General features: G+C 38.3%; 2 protein-coding genes across 2 annotated transcripts in view; one reads left to right on the plus strand and one right to left on the minus strand.

The window, feature by feature from the left end:
- Dhc36C (Dynein heavy chain at 36C) overlaps nt 1–4,349 on the plus strand; it is a 542,513-nt gene extending 538,164 nt beyond the window's left edge. The window contains exon 67 of the mRNA XM_072306421.1: nt 4,071–4,349. Coding sequence (XP_072162522.1) covers nt 4,071–4,280 — 210 coding nt within the window. The 3' untranslated portion in view covers nt 4,281–4,349. The remainder of the gene's footprint in view (nt 1–4,070) is intronic.
- A 4,405-nt stretch (nt 4,350–8,754) lies between these two features.
- vkg (Collagen alpha-1(IV) chain viking) overlaps nt 8,755–18,518 on the minus strand; it is a 216,624-nt gene continuing 206,860 nt past the window's right edge. Inside the window, exons 31-33 of the mRNA XM_072296889.1 lie at nt 16,894–17,071; nt 16,151–16,265; nt 8,755–10,791 (exon numbers count right to left, since the gene is read on the minus strand). Coding sequence (XP_072152990.1) covers nt 10,474–10,791; nt 16,151–16,265; nt 16,894–17,071 — 611 coding nt within the window. The 3' untranslated portion in view covers nt 8,755–10,473. The remainder of the gene's footprint in view (nt 10,792–16,150; nt 16,266–16,893; nt 17,072–18,518) is intronic.

Consider the following 18,518-nt stretch of genomic DNA (forward strand, 5'->3'; position numbering starts at 1 on the left):
GCCAGCCAATTTAACCGGGCCCACTTTTCCCAAAGGACCGGTCCGTCGTCCTTTTGGGTGAAGTTAAAAAAAACGACTTAAATTTGACCGTTTAAATTTCGTTTTTTTGAACCTTATTGCCCGAGATCTGGGGACTTGAAAACGCAATGTTGAACCAGTTTTGAACTTACCGATATAATGTTGAGGCAATGGTCGGGAAAATTGGCTCAATTCGCGGGAAAATCGTATGACTTTAGAACTGACGTAGTTGGGGGTCCGAAACCCCCCTTAAAATTAGTTTGAAATGATTTTTGTGATTTTTACTTAAAAGTGCTACGTTTTGGCAAATTCTCCGTTTTTTCCGAACGCATTTTTGACGTAAATAAGGAGATGAGGCACATTGCCCCGTGCAGCTATCGGAAAAGTACACGTTTTCGGATATCCGCCATAAAATCTTTCGATTTCAGGAGGCTGTTCGGTAACGCTACTCACCGTCTTTTTCCAATACCCCATAGACTAACCATACCTAAACATTTGTTTTGAGGTCTCTAGTCTGGTTGTACACGGCTCTTATGGGAAAACCTGAAAAAAACTATTTTTGACTCCTTAAAGTAAAATTTGACGGGGGAAGAATTTTTTCCCTTAAACTTCAAGTATGAAGGCCTTGAATGCATTAAACTTCGGCGGCTGAATCTGTTTTTTGGTGGGGACAAAAATTAATAGTGGAAGTACATATTACATAGGGAATGCATCCGTCATGGGAATGGTGAGGAGGGGAGGGGATGTGGTCATCCACTTGAATGTTTTAAATTCTCTGCCAAGAAAGTGATTCAGTGGCAAATTTTTGGTATTCATGTTCCACGAATGTTATATTTCCAAGAGAAGATCACTTAAGGTCACCAGTCATCTCATGATACCTACTTTTAATTTCACTTATTCACCTCGTCCCATAAGGTCCTGAGTAAAAATTCACAACTTGATGCACTAACACACACAGATGAGTTCCGAATGTTTAGGTATGGTCAGTCTAGAAGGTTATGTTTTTCCGCTGATACACCATACGAACAGCGCATGCACGTATTATTAGAGAGGATCGGCGGACGCCACACCGCGCCGCATCGCGGGCTCGGGAGAGATCGGACAAAGCGTTCTGAAATTCCTTGCTGAGGGGAGCTGTGGCTCCGCTTGCGTCTTCGTCCCGATTTTACTCCCTCTCAAGGATATCTGTTCTTTCATCAAAAGGAAATTCGTGATTTTTCTCAAACCACCTCTTAATTGCTGTCATCCCCTCCTCCCGGATAGTCCTTCCCACCGTCCCTACCGGAAATACCTCAGTCTACGCAACCTACGCATTGTGGTATCGTGACAAGACTGAGTGTACCTATTTCTGAAGCGTATAGGGACCCCAACGGCGAGCAGTATGCGCCTCACACAGCCATTAACCTCTCCAGCCCTACCAGTTGCCGGTCAATAAGTAATTTCGAATCGTCGAAAAATTTAACTTTGTGTTTGAGAGACCAATCAATAGACTCCCTTAAAATTTGATAATTACCTACGTATCAGGGTGATTTCACGATAACAGAAATTAGCTAAAACGTGCAACGACCTTAAAAATAAAAGTGAACCAATTTTAACGAGATTTCATTACTTCACTTCAAAGGTATTATACTTCCTCTTTCTAGCTTTGGCACGTAATATTTTGATTCAGGACAAAGTTATAGTCGTGATTGATAAACAAGCCATTGCATCAGCTAACAGCTCTTTCTGCGGGATTGCTGGAGGTCCATACGGAAACATGGCGACCCTGCCAGATTGCGTCGGTCACATAACCGACACCTGAAAATGTGGAGATACACACTGCACTTAACACATAACTGCTAAAGTATCCCTGATAAAAATAAGCCATACGAATTACCTATAGCCCGGCCATAGGAAAAATCGTATGGTAAATTGAAACATGGCCTTTTGGCGATAGGAATTTCCTATAGCCGGCGATTGAGAATTCCTATGGCTGGCTGTAGGAATTCTCAATCGCCGGCTATAGAAAATTTAGGGGTTCACAGCAAGGGATGGTGGAAAAAGGTTATAATTGTGGAAATAAATTTTGAAACGATGATAAATAAAAATTTTGAAACTACTGGGACGTACTTTAATCGATTTTGAAGATTAGAGTTTTTCTACCCACCTTGGGGATTGAACCCGGGACCTACCTAACACTAACCGAAGACTCTCCTACCGATTGAGCTATACCAGAAGAAGCCTTCTCGCGACGCAAAACCGGTATTTAACGTCGATTTGAACGGGCAACTAGGATATTTTCAATCTGCCTGGATTTGACTGTGTATTTATTTTACTTTTTACTTTACTATATTTTTTTAAATTTATTTTATCGTTTTACTTGTTTTATTTCCTTGCTGACTCTATTTTTTCTTCACTCTATTTTATTTTTTCACGTATTCATTTTTTTTCTTGAATTATTTACTTCCTATTCCTTTATTTTGTTTTATTTTTTACTGTAATTTATTTTAATGCTTCATCATGTTTACTTTTTAAATTCTTTCTATTCTTTAACCTCATTTAGTTTTTTCTCTTATACTTTATTTTTTTTGTCACCTCATTCTTTTACCTCATCTCCTTGCTCCCTCTAATTTTTTACTTCAATTTAGTCTTTCACTTCATTTAATCATATATTTAATTTACTTTATTTTATTTCTCTTCTGTTGTCTCTGTAATTCGATTATTTCTACTATTCTATTATTTCCACTATACTGTTTTTTTATTTATTTTTTTCTCTTTGAATTTTTCATTTTCATTATGGGAGTGGTAGGCCTAAAGGGAAGAAGAGACAGTTTATAGCGCTAGTGCGAGAGAGAGAAGTGCGCGTGACTTAGGGCCCAACTGAAGCTCCGGTGCGGAGTGCTTATTTGCGCACTCATGCGACACATCTCAGCACCTATGCGCTGAATCTCACTCCCCTATTCATTCTCACTCCGGATTTTCTGTCGGACGGAATCAACAATTTTTAACAGTGTTTATGGCCGATTCAAATAAAAAAATCAAAAACAAATCAAATTATGGAAAAGCAAGAATTATTGAGAAAAAAGTGAAGAAAAATATTTTTAGAAAATAAATTTTCAGGATAGATTCACTGGCGCTTATGATGATTTTCGATAAAAATAACTTTTTTAATTGCCCTTCGTGCACACGTTTATTTCCAATCGTCGGATACTGAACATTCTGCTGCCGGCTACAGATGGCTGTCTTGGCAGCGGATGGGTATTGCCGTTATCCTATCACTACTATCTAGTGATAGCCACTTATGGCCAGCTATTGAATGTCCTATCGCTGGCTAGTCATGGCTATCGCCGGCCATTCGTGGCTATAGCCGGCGATTGAACGTTCTATCGCTGGGCATCCGTGGCTACAGCCGGCGATTGAACGTTCTATCGCCGGCTATTCGTGGCTATAGCCGGCTATTCGTGGCTATAGCCGGCTATTGAGCGTTCTATCGCCGGCCATTCAGGACGATAGAGCTTTTTATCGCCGGCCATAAGTGCGATAAGAAAATCCTATCGCCAGCTATAAAAGCTATAGAAAATCCTCCAGCCGGCCATAAGATTTCTCTATTGCCTTTATGGCTTATTTTTACCAGGGATGTTGGCAAACGAGACGACAATTCTTTCAAATGACCTTCCTCGCTTAATAATAAACATTTTAGTTCAAAATGCCAATTTTCTTGAACACTAGAGTCTACTTTCAGCAAATATTGCCAAAGAAATCATGATCAGTACTTATTTATTACTGCAAATTAGGTCCTCTTTTGCTTCAAAAGTAGGGTTGGCGACGCGTAAAGGACCGAACATTTTCGGCCTTTAGAGTCTCATATTATTTTAAATATAATGGTAATTTATCATATCTTTTAGCATGGATAAGTTCAAGGACACCATTTCTATTGATTTATTAACTTGGTTTTCATGCCCTAAGTCGTTTGTATAACCCACGGTGACACGACTTTTCCTCTTATCGTGATGTCACCCATAATTATAAATAGGCTTACCTATTCAAAAAAAATGTCTCTATGAATTTTACAGTTGCTGCTGATACCAGTGAATAAATGTGATATTGCTCATGAGGGTAAGCAATACATTTGCCCCCTGTACAAAACTTGTGACAGACGGAGCTCCCTAGTTGACTGTCAGCAATCTCCAAATGTAGTGACAACTGTTCGCCTCAATTCAGATAAGCCTGTTAACCACTGGATTCTGCGAGGAGTTGCTTTAATCACGCAACTCTCCGATTGAAAGGTTTACTGGTTTTAAAATTTTGAACTAAATGTGTATTTTTTGTATGAATAAATTTTTCATACCTTTTTTTTGCGTCTTAATTCACAGTCTTCTTATTCACCTAAGGAAAAAGAAAGAAAAAAGAAATAAAGGGGGGAAAACCTGTAGCCTCATGTACCCGCCTTAATACTGCCGTGATAGAGAAGAGAGCCGTAACTGTCAAACCTCCGATATTGAGTCTCCTCCAAAATCCTTCAAAATCAGTCATGGACTTGAGGAATTTCAGGGTATGGCCCCAAAAATGACCCTCGTCGAAACCCTTCCTTTTATTAAAATTTGAATTTGTTAAGTTCCACTCTTCTCAGATGCACTTTTTACGACCAGATTAGGATTCCGCGCTCAAAATTGATGCAGAATCAAGGGGCCTGGAGGAAAAGGAGCATAAGTGCAGTTTTTGCTATCTCAAGAAATTTTTTTTTTTTTTTTATTATTATTTTTTCAATTAAGTACATACAAAAGCTGTTGAAACTGCTTATGGTACGTGTCAGGCGTTGTCCTCAAAACACTTAATTTAAACACATGTACAGTAAAATTTACAACAATAATAGGATAGTTTTCAATTGTTGAGTATTTAATAGTTATATACAGAAATTCCTCAGAAACAATCTTAACTCAGACATCTCTGTATTTAGCTATCACCTAGAAACTCATTTATGTGGTAGAACGCTTTTTCTAGGCAGAATTTTTTAAGAAGTTTAAGGAATACATTTGGATGGTCATTTTTAAATGATAGTTTTAGTGAAAGCGGTAGGGCATTAAAGAGCTGTATAGCAGAGAAATTTACATTGCTTTCTGATTTGGTAAATACGTTATTTAAAGTTTTAAAATCATATGGAGCTAAGGCTTTGAACTAAACTGGCAGAACTGGCAGAAAGGAAGTTCAAACTCAGTTTATGTTGCTTTAAAGTTGGATTTTATAGTCGTGAATTTTTCACATAGGTAGAATTTATTTTCAAACTAGTTTTAGTTGAGCTCATGAATAATTCAATTTTATCGAAAATGGCTTTTATGCACCTTGTCCTCCAAGCCCTTCAATCGAATAGACTTCATGCTCTTGAATAACTAGGCTCAGAGGACTTATCCATTTTTTATGCACTTTTCATGCAAACTTACGTCTTTGCCTTAATTTTGATCATATGAATTTATGGAGATGGAGAGAGAAATTAGCCTCTGAAAGAAGCACGATACTTACAATATTGCTTGAGTAATTGTTGAAAATCATTTTAAGATGAAGAAGAATTCTATTTCAAGAATTTTCACGTTCAAATTATAGGATGACTAGCAACTCAACCGCGTGCTTCGCACGGACATTGTGGTGTGGACTCTCTTATACCGCTTTTAAATTTTTATCGGTAGCTTGACTACATAGGTACTTCTATATTCTGGTTTTGCAATTTTTCCTGGATTGAGAGGAAATTTTTTGGTCCGTCGATCATGGTAGGAAAGTAATGCTAAAACTCGTACTTATAGCAGAGAATATTCTGAGGATGATTTCTGTTTAATTAATTAATCGAGCAGAAAATGTCATCGAAACAGAAATGATTACGTAAAAGATGAGCTCATGAAAGTTAATATTCTTTGATTACATGACCAATCTTTAAAATTAACAAAGATGTTGTCATCCTCTTTTTCAGTGGTTTAATTTAACTACATTTTACAATTACCCAGGAACTTCGATTTCTGGCTCATCCGTACAAACTAAGTGTAATATATAGTCCGAATCTGGTTTCCGTTTTGCTCCGATTTTACATCTTTGTAATGAGAAATTGGACCACATTTTGCAGTGTGGAACCACAATTCCTGTCTTGGTTTAGAAACAACTTATGTGTCATTAGTTTTCTTATGCGCATAAGTGTTTGTACGGATGAGCCAAATATTGCAACGCAGTTCAACATGTCGAAAAACAAACACATTCAAGTTTCTTCCAAATTTTTCTCGGCAGTGAATCAGCTCATCAGAACGTGGCAAAAATAATTAAATGATAAATTCATAATAAGACAGTGGGACAGGATGCGTACGAAAAATTTCATGAGTTCGGACAACAGAATTGCTCCTATTTGGAAGACACGATATTCCACATTATATTGCTGAAATTTTCCAAGATTGCTCATATTTCTTTTGAAATAGAGTTACCCCCCCCCCCTCCTCGAAAGTGTATCAAAGACGACAGGGTACAACACAACAAACGTATGAAACAACACATCAAACACATCAAACACATCAAACACATCAAAAACAACAACACCATCAAACACATTACACATCAACTACAACAATTACATCAAACTCATCACACATCAAACACAACAAACGCAACAAACACAATAAACATATCAAACACGTCAAACACAACAAATACGTCTAACACAACAATCACATCAAACACAACACACGCATCAAACACAAAAAACCCAGCAAACTTATCAAACAAGACAAATACATCAAACGCAACAAATACAACAATCAGAGGAGAGTGGGGTTGGTTGGCTCACCGTGGGGAATTTTTAGGTTATGAGTAGGGAAATTTGCCTTTTGCAGTCTCTGAGGGTTGGCAGCAGTGCCATGCATGTTTTTCGATCACAAACAATAACAACAACAATGTTTTGTTTACTTTCTGATCAAACAACGCTATAACCTTGAATTTTGCGCCAAATTGGCGTCACGTTACCTTTTCAACACTTTTAATGCGGTCAACATACCACCCGCGATTTTTTTGCGGAAATGTCAACTAGAAGGCCTACTGATTGAGGAACAATAAACCGCGAAATCTGTAGTTTGGCCATTTTTGAGAAAATGCGATTTTTCGCTTTTTTGGCGGGAATTTTGGGTCAAGGCGCTAAAAATGTCAAGTTAGGCTGTTTTTGTGGCTCGTAAATGCATATCCCATATATTTTTAGTTAATCAAGAGCCAGTAGATAGCTATTCGTGCATATTGCCCAAAATTCATATCCTTAAATCCCCGACTTTCGGGTTTTTGGGGGGATAGTCAAGGAGAAATCCGAAAAAATCGGAACAAATTGCTTAACAAACTTTTCCTATGTAAACGTTTTCAGTAGGTCCTATTGAACACATACCAAAAGTTTACCTCGGTTCAATCCCGGAACACCCCCCCCCCATTGCCTACATTTCAAAATGGCGGCCATTGTAAGGCCTCTGGGAGTTCGATTTTTTTTTAAAATACGCATACAGTATTATGTGAGGTATCAATTCCTATGTAATTTTGGTTGTAGATTTCAGATATGAAGTCAAAAAAGTCCCCCGATCAAAAGGGAGTACCGCAAATTCAAGATGGCAGCCAATTTTGAAAGGCAAGAGGGTGAATTTTTAAAAAGTTCGCGTGATAAGGCAAGTGCGGTATCATTTCTTATGTAATTTTGATCGTAGATTTCATTTATGAAGTCATAAAAGCCCTCAAGTCAAAGGAATTACTCCAAATGCCAAGGTGGCGACCAGATTTGAAAAACAGGACGGTGACTTTTTGAAATGTTTACGTGGCATCCCTGGTAAAATTGAATCAACCTGACGTCAGGCTATGTTTCATAAACTACCCTGAGTCAGACTAATTCAGGCTGATATCATTCAGGTGTTGTGGGGGGAAGGGGCTTATTTCCGCACGCAAAATTTGGGAACCCCTACAGCAATATTGTTGTACAACAACTGCAACGTGCTCAGAGGCAAGTCGTTTTTATGTTGTTGCCCAAGAAAACGCTGTTTTCCAACCTAAAATTGGAATTTACTTTCTCGTTGGTTGTTCAGAAGCACGCAAAAGAAACAAGGAAAAAAAACAGAAACAATTTGTTGTTTCGAACAAAATACCTACGATTCGTGTGTCTATGGTTGGCTGCAACCTTTTCTTCAGACCACTTCCATTGTTGCCGAGTTTAGACTTTGTCTGGAGGTGGCTATCGCCACCCATGATACCATGCTACGCACTATTTAAAAATGGACTGAGTTAAGCAGAAAGGAATCAACCCACATTTTGGAAAAAATTGAGTTATGAGTGGTTTTGAACTTAACCACTGCTCTAATAGTTATCGCCGAAAATTCAAAGTTTTTGTTGGAGCAAATTTTGCAGAAATTGAACTTGAAGTTTATCTTTTACATTGAGTCTTATGCAGGAGCCAAACTTTAAACCTCTTTATCTCGGTTCGATCCCGATGAGGCTTGGTTCCTTTCTGTTTAACTCCGATCAAATATAGTAAAAGTTTAGGAGAACAAATAAAATTTAAGCTTTAGCTTTTATCTAATTCAGTCAAAACAATGATAGATTGAGTTTTAACTTCTACATACTTAATCATTCAGTTTCTGGTTATTTAATTCATTAGCAGTACGAAGTATATTTTATGTTACATGTATTTGTGTAAGATGTTTCACTACGCAAGTAGAAAATAGAGGACTCAACATTCTGAAAGAAAGGCGATGATGTTCTTAGTTTTGGGAATTATATAATCATACTTTATTGAAGAGTGACAGGAATCATGGCATTTTTTTAATGATAGAATTCTACTATGGTACAATATCATGATTGGTAACAAAATGGCAAAGGTTTTGCAAAATACAAACTAAGCACTTCCAAGGGGTGCTTACGAAGCTGCTGCCTCCATTTGGGCTGATTATTTTTGTTTTCACAAACTCCTTGGACTTTTTGCGGATGGACGTCATAAGAACAAGGCTTGGATTTCCAATAATCACCCGTTAAAAACGATCATGTCGGTGAGTGAAACATGGTATAATATTGATGATGTTGACGCCATCATGACAGCATTATGGTACAATAATTAACGTGTAGCATGTGAGTAAAATACTTGCCCTGTTAATTTGAAATATTCTTACGCGGTCCTCGTGGTGCATTAATTTTGTTATGAATACGGTCCCAATATGAAATCAATATAGTCAAAGTGTCCAATACAGTTACCGGTATGGTAAGAACATGGAACAAAGTTGAGACCAACTTGGTGTCATGCTGGTATCAAGTTAATGTAATGTTGATACCACGTTAGCGTCAACAAGGTGCAATTTCGCTCACCGACATTATACCACGTTCGGACTATGTTGGTACCAACTCTGACCATGTTGGTAACAACATGATCTCAACATGGTACAAACATGATCTTTTCAACACGGTTGCGTTTTCAGCGACTGATTTTTTCCTCCAGTGCGTGCCTTGACTGTTGTGGGTTTCAATAATTTTCAAAAATCCACAAGGCTCGGTTGGAGAACAGTTATATACACGAGAATATTTACACATGTACAAATGGGCACGAAAAATGTTTCGAACATTTTTAGAGAGCACCCTCTTGCCAATAAGTCCATTGTCTGGTGAGCTTAAGTAACATTTACGCGTGTCACTAGCTTGGGACACGTGAACATTGACGTGGGACCAGGGGTCACGTTTTTGGGATTATTTTACGTAAAATTTACGAGCGATCAAATTTAAATACAATAATTGCTTAAAAAAAGGGACAAAACACTCAGAAAACTCTTTAAGTAAAACTCTTAAAAATAATACACTGATTTTTTTACTCTTCTTTTTACATTATTAATTTAAATAATTGTTTTAAAAGATCGCGTTTTTTAAAGAGTGTTTTTACACTGATTTTCTCTAAGTTTGCCTCTCGTAAATTGCTAGTAGAGTGAAGTCATGTTGAAGCATATACTTATGCCAAAAATTGTGGGAATGCTGGCAATATTACTTCCATAAAGTCATCAACTGCTCAGTATATTGACATAGGCATACGTATCTTTGAACTCAGCACTGAAAATATACTTACATTCACAGAATTACTTAAAGTTAGGTCTCTAAAAACGAACATCTGGGTAATGTGTTGAGATCATATTATCACAAACACAACTCGTTCCGGGCCGTGTCGGCGTAAAATGTTGTAAAAATATTAGCAACATGAAATCGACCTGATCTAAGAAACCACCATGCACTCAGTGGGTACCTATGTTAGACGTTACCCTGTTGGTCCCATCATCGTGGTGGCATACAGATCTCAACATGGTATCGCATTCGTTACATGCTTAAACCATGTTAATGTCAACATGGTGCTATGTTCCATCCACCAACATGGTCGTTTTCAATAGAAATTAAATAAACGATGCATCAACATTATTTACATAATATATCAGAAAACATGAAATAAGTTACTCAACCGAAACGTCTATTATTGGCACGATAGGATGTAAACGCTTCAACTTTCTTTGGCGATGACATTGTTCTTCTGATACACACAGTGCATCGACTAATTCTTGTTTTAAGAGCTTCAGCCTTTAGCGTTTGCTGTGACGGTTTTCTGAACATTTCGCGGTCATCTATTGTTGACAACCAGTAGGAGAATGCTGACGTGAAGGAATTGCAGTTCCCGTGTCCATGACATTCGATGAATGGCGTTGCTCGGAATTCCTCTAAGCAAGATCCAGGACTAACTAGTGACTGACCACCACCCTCCGCATTTGCATCGGTGTGCTGAAAAATTTCACATTCATTTTCATTAAAACATAATTATACTTAAATAAAGAAAAAAAAATGACAGCACTTGTACTCGATCCGTATAGAATCGCGATAGTTGCCCTCCCGATGTTTAAAATTGTAACTCAGTAAAACACAAAAAATAAAATGAAAAAAATTTACAACGCGAGGCGCGATGGTATCACGCAAGTACTTGGAGGCTCTGAATTCGAAAATGAGCTCGATTTTTTCCCATCAACTTCCAATTAGCCGGAAAAGCCAATTTTTGCGCTGCCAATTTTGGAAAAATGGGCATTTTGGTGTTGTTGCGACTGTTACCCCCGCAAAATCTAGGTACCTATGAAATGAAAACTGCGTCTTAAACGTAAAAATTATTCAAAGTGTCCTTCTACGGGGGAAATAGCGCAAATCGCACGCCAGAAAACTGAAGTGGGATCCCGCGCCGGACAAAAACTCAACATGGAGGAAAATTTATGATATCATAAGTTAAGTGTTGCTCTTGTTTCCCGTGTGAACCGGCCAGTGCTATATAAATCATCACCTTTCGTGAGATTCTGATCGGCATACAGGGTCAGGACGCGCGGGACGTTGGAAGCGGCAATGCACTGTGACGCGCATTTTCTGGAAAATTTCTAAAGTCAGTCGCACATCTTCGCCGGTAAGCGAAATGTCGCGATTCCGTGCAATGCCCAGGTGCACGTAAAATTTAACCTAAGAATCGAACTCACCGTCCATGTTGCTAATACATTTAACAATTTCTCTGGGAGCTCACTAGCAGGTAACTATAGTCCCTCATCAGACCAAAAAACACACCGCAACCTCTTTGCCTTGTTTGTGCCTTTAAAGTGTATGAAATGACTCCTTGAGGTGCGACCAAGTCTTATTAAAATTCACGTCATCTTCTGAAAATAAGGTAAAATTTTTACCACGAAGAAGAAGAAAATCGAATTTAATTAATTTCGATCCACGATAGGTATGCTAATGAGAGGCATCAGGTAAGCCTCCCGAAATCATTGATGCAACCCGCACGGCTCTGAAGTCGGCGGAGACTTTCTTAAAGGATCTCTCTCATAAGATTTTTCCTACGCAATATTCCCCTCCAAAAATGAATGATGCATCAAGCGTGTCATGAATGACGCGATAGCTCCTGAAAGTCTCTTGGAAGAGGAATATTTTGGTCTGGTAAGAAAAACATTCAACCTTTTTTTTTCTTCCTCTCTTCTCATTTCTCGTATTGACAGAGGCGAAGTTTTTTGGAAAGCATGACGCGTTCGGCACAATGCTCTCACTAAGGATCAATCTGCAGATTAGACACTGCAATTTGCAGTTACATCTTGGACCGTATTTTGAAGTTTCAAATCCACTAGTAAATATGAGAAATTACTTTTTGCATTTTTGCCAACTTGTAAATCAACTGAAGACTTTGAAACATTCAATCGAGCATTTCTCCAGTCGCTCTTAGCATACAATTTTTCTTCGAAAAAAATTTCGCCTCTATCAATACGAGAAATGAGAGGAGAAGAAAAAAAGGTTGAATATTTTTCTTACCAGACCAAAATATTCCTCTTCCAAAAGACTCTGAGGAGCTCTCGCGGTTATACATGACGCGCTTGCTGTATCATTCATTTTTGAAGGGGAGTATTGCGTAGGAAAAATCTTATGAGATCCTTTAAGAAAGTTTCCGCTAACTTCAGAGCCATGCGGGTTGTATCAATAATTTTAAGAGACTTACCTGAGCCCTCTCATTTTATGCATCGTGGATCGAAAATAATTAAACTCGATTTTCTTCTTCTTCGTGGTAAAAATTTTAGCTAATTTTCAGAAGATGACGTGAATTTTAATAAGACTTGCCCGCACCTCAAGGAGTCAGTTCATGCATCTGTGATGTTATAATGGGAATAATAAAATAAGAAAACTTGTCAGGCAGAGTGCATTCTATTGAGCGCTTCTAGGTTATAAAATAAACAGTTATTGAGTTTTTATCTAACATGTGATAGATCATATGGTGACAAATTAATAACTTCAATACCTTCCCCATTTTGACACCTTAAATTATAACTTCCTCAATTTGACACTCTACTCACATTCCAAGCTCGGTTTTAGTGACACTCTCCTCACATTCCAAGCTCGGTTTTAGTGCATCCTCCAAAATCCGCATCACTGTAGATTTTTAAGATTTTCTGTTGCTGATCTAATGAATAGGTGATTCTTAGATCCATTGACTCGGAAATATATCTAAAAACACGTTTAAGACGGTTGATGTCCTCAGCTGATGGATTTTCCAAACATCTTGATAATACGCCAACAGAATACGCTAAATCAGGCCTTGTGCCTATACCATCAAGTACATCAAGACACCCACTGCTTGTCTTTAAGTGAATGTAGAATTCTTATCCTCTTCTTTCCCTTCTGTAAAAAGTTCTTGATTACTAAGCATTGACATCGATACAGTCGATTACCATAATGCTTTTAAGCTTTCTTTTCCTGCAGCTTTCATCTCTAGGCAACTGGAAAACTCCTCGTAGTCTCTACAATAACCTTTACTGTGAGTCACATGCTTTGTTGCTCCGTTGTCGATGTACAAACCTTCACACTCAGCTGAAAAAAACGCTTTCTTCACTACCTACCGAGTGTAACTAAGGCAACTGTGTCTTCATCTACAGTTTGCTAATATAGGGTGATCCAAAAGTCCCTTCCACCCCCTCTAACTTTTTACCTAATTGAGGTAAAAATTTGAAAATTGGAGGATAATCCTAGGTCAAAGGAAGCTACTTTTTGGCCCCCCAAAAATTTTCAGGGGGCACCCCTTGGGGGGGCAACGGCCCCCAACTTTCAATTTTCAAATAGGAAGACCCCCTTTGTGATAGCTCGTTCGAAAGAACATAAAAAAAGAAAACTTTTCGCGCAAACCCGAAGTCAATATCTCAAACCGTTTCAAAATGGCGGCTGGTTAAAGTTCAAAATGGCCGAAACTTCACACCGGTTATTTGTCGATGGATTTGCGCGAAAATCGGTATGTAGGGGTATTTTGACACGAGAAAAACGAATTTGACGTTGGATTTTCAAAAAAACCAAAATTTCCAAAATGGCCGCCGGTTAAAGTTCAAAATGACCAAAAATTGATTTTTTTAGAAATCTAAGTTCAAATTTGTTTATCTTATGCCAAAATACTCTCAAATTCCAATTTTTAGGCAAATTTATCAGGAAAAAACCGAGGTGACAATTTTCGGCCATTTTAAACTTTAACCGGCGGCCATTTTGGAAATTTTGGTTTTTTTTGAAAATTTAACGTCAAATTCGTTTTCCTCGTGACAAAATACCCCTACATACCGATTTTCGCGCAAATCCATCGACAAATAACCGGTGTGAATTTTCGGCCATTTTAAACTTTAACCGGCCGCCATTTTGAAACGGTTTGAGATAATTGACTTCGGGTTTGCGCGAAAAGCTTTCTTTTTTATGCTCTTTCGAACGAGCTCTCACAAAGGGGGTCTTCCCATTTGAAAATTAAAAGTTGGGGGCCGTTGTCCACCCCCCCCCCCCAAGGGGGCCCCCTGAAAATTTTAGGGGGGCCAAAAAGTAGCTCCCTTTGACTTAGGATTATCCCCCAAGTTTAAAATCTTTACCTCAATTAGGTAAAAAGTTAGGGGGGGGTGGAAGGGACTTTTGGATCACCCTGTATTTACGGCCTCCTATTTTTCTTCAGTTTTTCTTGGTTTACCATCAGCGATCCACTTTCGACACCGCCGGATCCAATGACCTGATAACCTATTGAGATAACCTGACTGTTAAAACTCACTTTTTGAGAATAAACTCACTTTTTCTGTGGCAAGATTTTGCTGGACCTATAACCTGATGTCATGGGAATAATAAAATAAGAAAACTTGTCAGACAGACTGCATTCTATTGAGCACTTCTAGGTTATAAAATAAAGTTGTTGAGTTTACATAACATGTGACGGATCATATGGTGACAAATTACTAACTTCAATACTGATGAAGGACTAAAGGCTACCTGCTAGTGAGCTCTAGAGAAATTGTTAAATGTTTTAGCGTGTTAGCAACACGGACTAAGAGTTCGGTTCTCAGGTCAGCTTGGAGATTCCCTGAGACAGCAATGGAAACTCTTGTGCATTAATATTTTCCTTTAAGAGAAACGAATAAGAAAGTTTGGAGGTATTTTGTTAGAAGATGGTGACTTGCCCGGAGTCGCTTTACTCAAGTTTTTGGGGTTTTTGGAGAGGTGCCCCCAAAATTTACGCTCTTTACGCTTCCAGAGCGAGCCCGTGTCAAGTGTGTTGCTGATGGGGATATTCCAGACGTTTCACCTAACATTTTTCTGTGGTGCAAGATAGGTCTGTTCCAATGTATTTTGAGCCACTAAGTTCGAAAATGGCCTATACAATTTCCTGTCACCTGTAACTTTTCTGGGAAAGTCAATTTTTCCACGGAAATTGAGAAATGTGACGTATTTTTGTCATGCATGCGCAATTTATTTTAATAAATTTTCCCGGACCCACGGTAGCGTGATTCTTATGTACTTTGAAAAGCTGCTAAATCTCCGAATATGACCTCCCATTCTTTCATCACCGTCCGGTTCCCCAGAGAAGCTGAATTTCCTAAGCCTGTATTTGTGTAAAAGCTTCATCCCAGACTAGGCGTATGAAAGAAAACATTAAACAATTCTTCGATGTGCGATACATCGATCCTTACTTGTTTTGAACTGCTGAACTTGGATATGTCCTCAGATTTATCTATCACCCACCAATTCCCTGGGAAAGCTATTTTCCTCCGATAGATGCGCATTTTCAGACATTTTCGGTGTTTTTGTGACTGTTACCGGTTACCTTCTATGCCCATTAAGTACCTAATGCGAAAATAATCGCTTTGGCAGGAAAATGGTTGGTGACTGAGAAATCTGAGGTCATAATCGGGCGTAGGTATACCTAGTACTAAGGAAGGAGTACCTAGTACCATATGGGAACGGGCGACACCAACACTGAAACACAAGCATGCGATTTGAAGCTACCAGACTGCTCTGCTGCTTACTTCTCTTCCATCACTAGAAATGGCGTTTCTCAGCAGCACACCTTAGGTAGTTGATTCATGAACATTTATGCACTGAGGATTTATCCCGTATGGCAATTTAATCCCTGGGTTCCTATACGGGAACCCATGGGCAGTTCTGTACGAGAATTTAAGCCCCATGGGTCCCCGAAGGAACCTTGGGCAAAATTCCAACAGGGACCCATGGAGCGTTACTATCAGCGATATGTTCTGCTAAAAAGGACTACAAAGATTTGGTCATGCTTTAACTCTTTTTTTGCAAATTTTAATGCTGTAAAAAATATACGCACCATAATGAAACTAAAACCGATCCATAGCTCTTCCCAATTGGTTGGACAGCTTGGAATGGTCTGCGTTTGACTGTGAATAGCTATCACTCTGGTAGGAGCTTCGCAAACAGCGCATCTGCAATAAGTCATCGACATAAGAACGTAGAAGAAGAAATAACTAGGGTCCTTATTAAGTGAAATATTGACCATCTTTACCAAATCCAGTGTTTACCATGAATGCATGATTCTTCTGAATTTAAACTTCGCCTTCAACTTAAATAGGTAAATTAGAGTCGCCATGAAATGAGAAAACAACGAAAACTAGCTTTTGGCGGCCATCCTGGAAAATGACGGTCAAATTACGGGGACACACGACGACTATTAATCAATTGATTTTAGAGATAAGAGGGTTGCTCTGATTTTTTGAGTAGTCCTAGCAAAATGTTGAACTCTATCAAAATCAAAACTTCCCTTCTCCATTTTGAGGGGAACAGGGAGAAAGGAGCCTTCAGGTGAATAAAATTTAGCTTCGACGGGATTTCCTGGAGATTGTTCCTGTCATTCAGTCTGTATAGATTGCTACGTGTGAAGAACGTAAAGGTTGCTCGTTAAGAACATATTTTTATAGTTAGATAGGTTTCATCACTTGGTTGGGCCTTAAAAGAACTTCTCTAAAAAAAGCTTTGAAAACGGAACATGCAAGGCTTAGGTTAGATTTCAAGGAAATTTTCATTTCAAGTATCAACCAAAAAACAGTTTATTACCGTGATATGTATTTCTGAACATCAGATGCTGGTATTGGAGTCATCATCATAGGCATAGGTTCTGGTGTACTAAGCCAGTAACTGTAATCACTTCTACTCGCATAATCACACACATCGTTCAAATTACAGAACAAAAATGGCATGACAGAGAATTTCTGCAAGCAACTGCCAGGAGCACCTGTAATCCGAATACAAACAAGATAGGTGACTTTGAAAAAACCATGGATTCATTCATTTTTTGAATCGTTTTACACATATTGGATTCGTCTTTTTCTACATTTTTCGTCTATTTCATTACATTCAATGACTTTTCGGTAAGTAGTGAATATTGTTGGTCATTACAATATATTAAGACATTGAAAACTTCTGGACGACCTTTCGGAGGAAACTTAAAAAAAATACCTTCAAATTCAAATCGCAAATTGTAAGTTGATATTTTGATCTGCTGACAAGCTATGATACCTATATCGAGGTTTCCACTTGGCAACGCTGCCGCGCGAGGGATTTTTCTCGGGATAATCATCAGCGAAGGACGTGCGGTAACATGTGGGAGTATCCCATCTAAGACTTTGAGGAGGAAGCTGTAAGATACTCCTTAAGGGGAAAGATGTTATTTTTTTTTTCTTTTGGGAAATCTTTATTCTGGAAAAGGGGTTTCCATTTTTGAGCATAAACATAAAGAGGATATACCTTTTCATTTTTATTTACTTCTAAAATATGTTCACTGCTGTTAATGAAGTCATGAAACGGAGAGAAACGAATGAAATAAATTTTCATTCATACATGAGCTTTGCAGGGATTTTAAGTACGATAATAATATTATGGATGATAATATATTTCAACAGTATCGCAAGAAATTGTAATTTCATTTTGTCATATAATAAAATTGTACCACAATTTTTCCCCAAAAGAAATTGCAGTAAGATTGTAATCTTCTTTTAATTTTTAAAATAGCCTCTGGCTGGTCATGAATTGTAATGAAATGGTACAAAAAATGGCTTCTTGTTTATACAGGGTGTACCAAAAGTCCGAACCCCCTCCTAGCAACTTTTGAACGGTTAAAGATGGAAAAGCGAACTTAGAGAATATTTCTATATCAAAGGGGGCCATCTTCTAGGAGGGTCAGATTTTTCTCCCCACCCTTAGGGCAGCCAGAAGGGCCCCCACCTTGTTTTTCAAATGGTAACCCCTATCTTGTGAAACAGCACTGGAAAGAACATTAAAAACTAAGAATTTTGGCGCAAACCACAGATCAATATCTTGATTTTTGACGGAGTTATGTTAGGTCAAAGGTCCAATTTTACTTTTTTGCAAAAAATCATAAGTCTGGTTCAAATTCTCGTAGAGTAAGAATAACACGGGAAAATTTACCAAATTTTAAGCACTTCAGTAAAAATCACAGAAATCACTTCAAAATTATGTTAAAGGCGGGGGGGGGAGGAGGTTCGGACCCCCAAATACGTCAGTTTAAAGGCCATACGATTTTCCTGCGAAATGAGTCAATTATTCCCTAACTTTACCTAAACATTATCCCGGTAAATTCGAAATTAGTTCAACATTGCATTTTCGAGTCCCCAAAATCCGGGCAAAGTTAAAAAAAACGAAATTTTTCCGGTCAATTGAAT

This window comes from Bemisia tabaci, chromosome 1 (genome assembly GCF_918797505.1).
Source record: "Bemisia tabaci chromosome 1, PGI_BMITA_v3".
In the NCBI taxonomy this organism is placed as follows: domain Eukaryota; kingdom Metazoa; phylum Arthropoda; class Insecta; order Hemiptera; family Aleyrodidae; genus Bemisia; species Bemisia tabaci.